The sequence below is a fragment of the Eimeria maxima genome, genomic scaffold (assembly GCF_000499605.1).
Source record: "Eimeria maxima Weybridge genomic scaffold, Emw_scaff1330, whole genome shotgun sequence".
NCBI classification, from domain to species: Eukaryota; Apicomplexa; class Conoidasida; order Eucoccidiorida; family Eimeriidae; genus Eimeria; species Eimeria maxima.
The window spans coordinates 1-2,318 of NW_013563473.1; the positions used below are offsets into that span (position 1 = coordinate 1).

General features: G+C 55.0%; 1 protein-coding gene across 1 annotated transcript; it reads right to left on the bottom strand.

Moving 5' to 3' along the window:
* Nucleotides 1-84: 84 nt before the first annotated feature.
* EMWEY_00051560 (hypothetical protein, conserved) lies at nt 85-889 on the bottom strand (the record flags this gene model as incomplete). The annotated part of the gene is made up of 1 exon (XM_013477488.1): nt 85-889. A coding segment is annotated over one exon (805 nt), but the record flags the coding sequence as incomplete, so codon positions are not given.
* Nucleotides 890-2,318: the final 1,429 nt, after the last annotated feature.

Sequence of the window (2,318 nt, forward strand, 5' to 3'; positions counted from 1 at the left end):
CGGAGTATGTAGGCCCTATCCAACCCTTGGCAGTCAGTCGGGCTATCTCCTGTTTGTGTGCCTGTAATTGTTCAGGGGTCATACGATATATCGGCGACTTCGTGGGCATCCTCCCGGGCACTAGGAGGATCCGATGATCAAAAGGACGCTTCGGTGGTGGTTCTGCGGGCAGCTGATCTGGGAACACTGCTCGGTATTCCTTCAACACCTCAAGGATGATTGCAGGGGTCGACGACGCTGCCTCGGACCTCAGCCAGTCATCGAAGCGCGAATACTCCAGGGTAGCTGTCGGCCATGGGGACTCCTCATCATCGTCGTTCTGCCCTTGTTCCCCCATATCTCTGTTCTCCCCGGCCCGTGCAGGTACCTTGGGGGTTCCCAACAAGGCGCAGCACCATGTCCCTTGTCCAACCTCAGTCGGGTTCGGTGTTTCGGGCTTCTCGCCCACCGGTATTGCAAGGATAGAGGACAGTCCTTGCATCGGGTGTTGAATCTGTGTCGTGTTCTCCCTGGCCTGTTGTAGTATTGCCTTAATATCCACCTTCAGCCCCTTGCGTGTGTGTGACTTGTGCTTCGTAGGCTGGGGGCGTAGGAATACCATAGCCTCCTCCTGTGGCATCTCGGCTATTTGTCTGGCCAGTAAGTCATACGCCCGTTCAGCTGGGGACTTTGGGCGTACCCGGGGGTCGCTATCCCGTTCTGACCTCCCTTTGTTTACCCGCACAAGTGTTAACTTAATCCATTGGCCCTCTACCAGTGCTCGTAGTTCGTCCGAAGGGAAGGACCACGCAGCCTGGTGCTCAGTCAGCCAGTCTAGTCCCACCACTAGATCGTAAGGCACCGGTCCCACTAAGAAGTCCCCAATTAATTTCATGCCCCCGCTCCACATAACTAGCCGTTTGACTACACGAGTGATCCTCAACTTCTCTCCGTTCGCCACCGTGAAACAGCATTACCCCGCTAGTAGTCTCTCCTTTAACTGAAGTTTCCTCACTGTATCAGGGTTTATGAAGCTTCTGGATGCTCCCGTATCTACCAATGCTTCGCATCGTTGTCCTGCTATCACCACTCTCAGGACAGCTGCTGTTCCTGCGCTACACAGGCTCCCCCCTTGGGTATCTTCCTCCCCACTCATCCGCCACCATTGGCCCTTCCATACTTGATCTATGCAGCATCTGTGTGCCTGCACGGTCGACTCAGGTTCCGCTACCAGACCGAGCAATTTTTCTTGCCAATTCGGGGAGACTGGCATGCTATTGGGCCTTGTAGCTATTGTGAACCTCGGTATAGAGGTCCCTTCTCAGTCATTGAGAAGATACGAGAGGTTGCCTACCGTATCGGCCTTCCCGGAAGTTATGCTGGGCACAACGTTTTCCACTTGTCCCAACTGATTCCTCATCGTCCTCCACCGGCGACACAAATTTCACAAGATGCGCCAGCTGGGTGACCGCCAATTCGGGACGAGACAGGGAATCCCACAGACCAGTACCTTGTGGATTATATCTTGTACCAACGAGGCTCGGGATCTTCGGCCTTCTATCTAGTTAAATGGCGTGGCGCCCCCGAGGAATGGGCCACGTGGGAACCCGCACGATCTCTGCAGCAGATACAGTTGTCCTATTAGCTGACAGACTAATCCGGTACCACGACTTTCCCGACACTCTCATCTCAGACCGAGACCCCCGCTTCACAGAGGTCTGGGAGCATCTTTGCTTACGTTTTAATATCCATCCTTGTACATCTCCAAGGATATCCAGCACTGATCCGCGCTTGGAAGAAACGAAGACGCAAACCATTTCAGGAACCAAGCGATCAAAGGGCAGTTTGGACAGCTTGCCCTTATTCATGATACGCGCACGCAAATAGGAAAGGAGGCGCAGCACAGGTCTGCTGTATGGATATCGGATATCCAGATATCCTCAAACACAGGGCTGTTGAGTACGCAAGGTACGGCTCAGTGCCAAACATTTCCCGGCACTGAACGACTGCTCCAACGTCGAGCCCCGCTACAGAGGCCCCTTGGAAGTGACGGAACGCATCGGGAAAGTCGCCTACCGCCTCGCCTTGCCCGACTCCTACGCTCGACGTAACGTCTTCCATGCCTCCCAACTAATCCTGCATCGCCCGAGGCAGGACGCCCAGGTGCCTCGTGAAGCTCTGGTGGGCTGGCCACCAGTTCCCGATGAAGCCGGTAATCCCACAGACCAATTTCTTGTGGATTACATCCTTGATCAGCGGGGCGGGGGGGCCTCCGCTCGCCATCTCGTGAAATGGCGAGGCGCCCCTGAGGAAAGATCAACGTGGGAACCAGCACATCA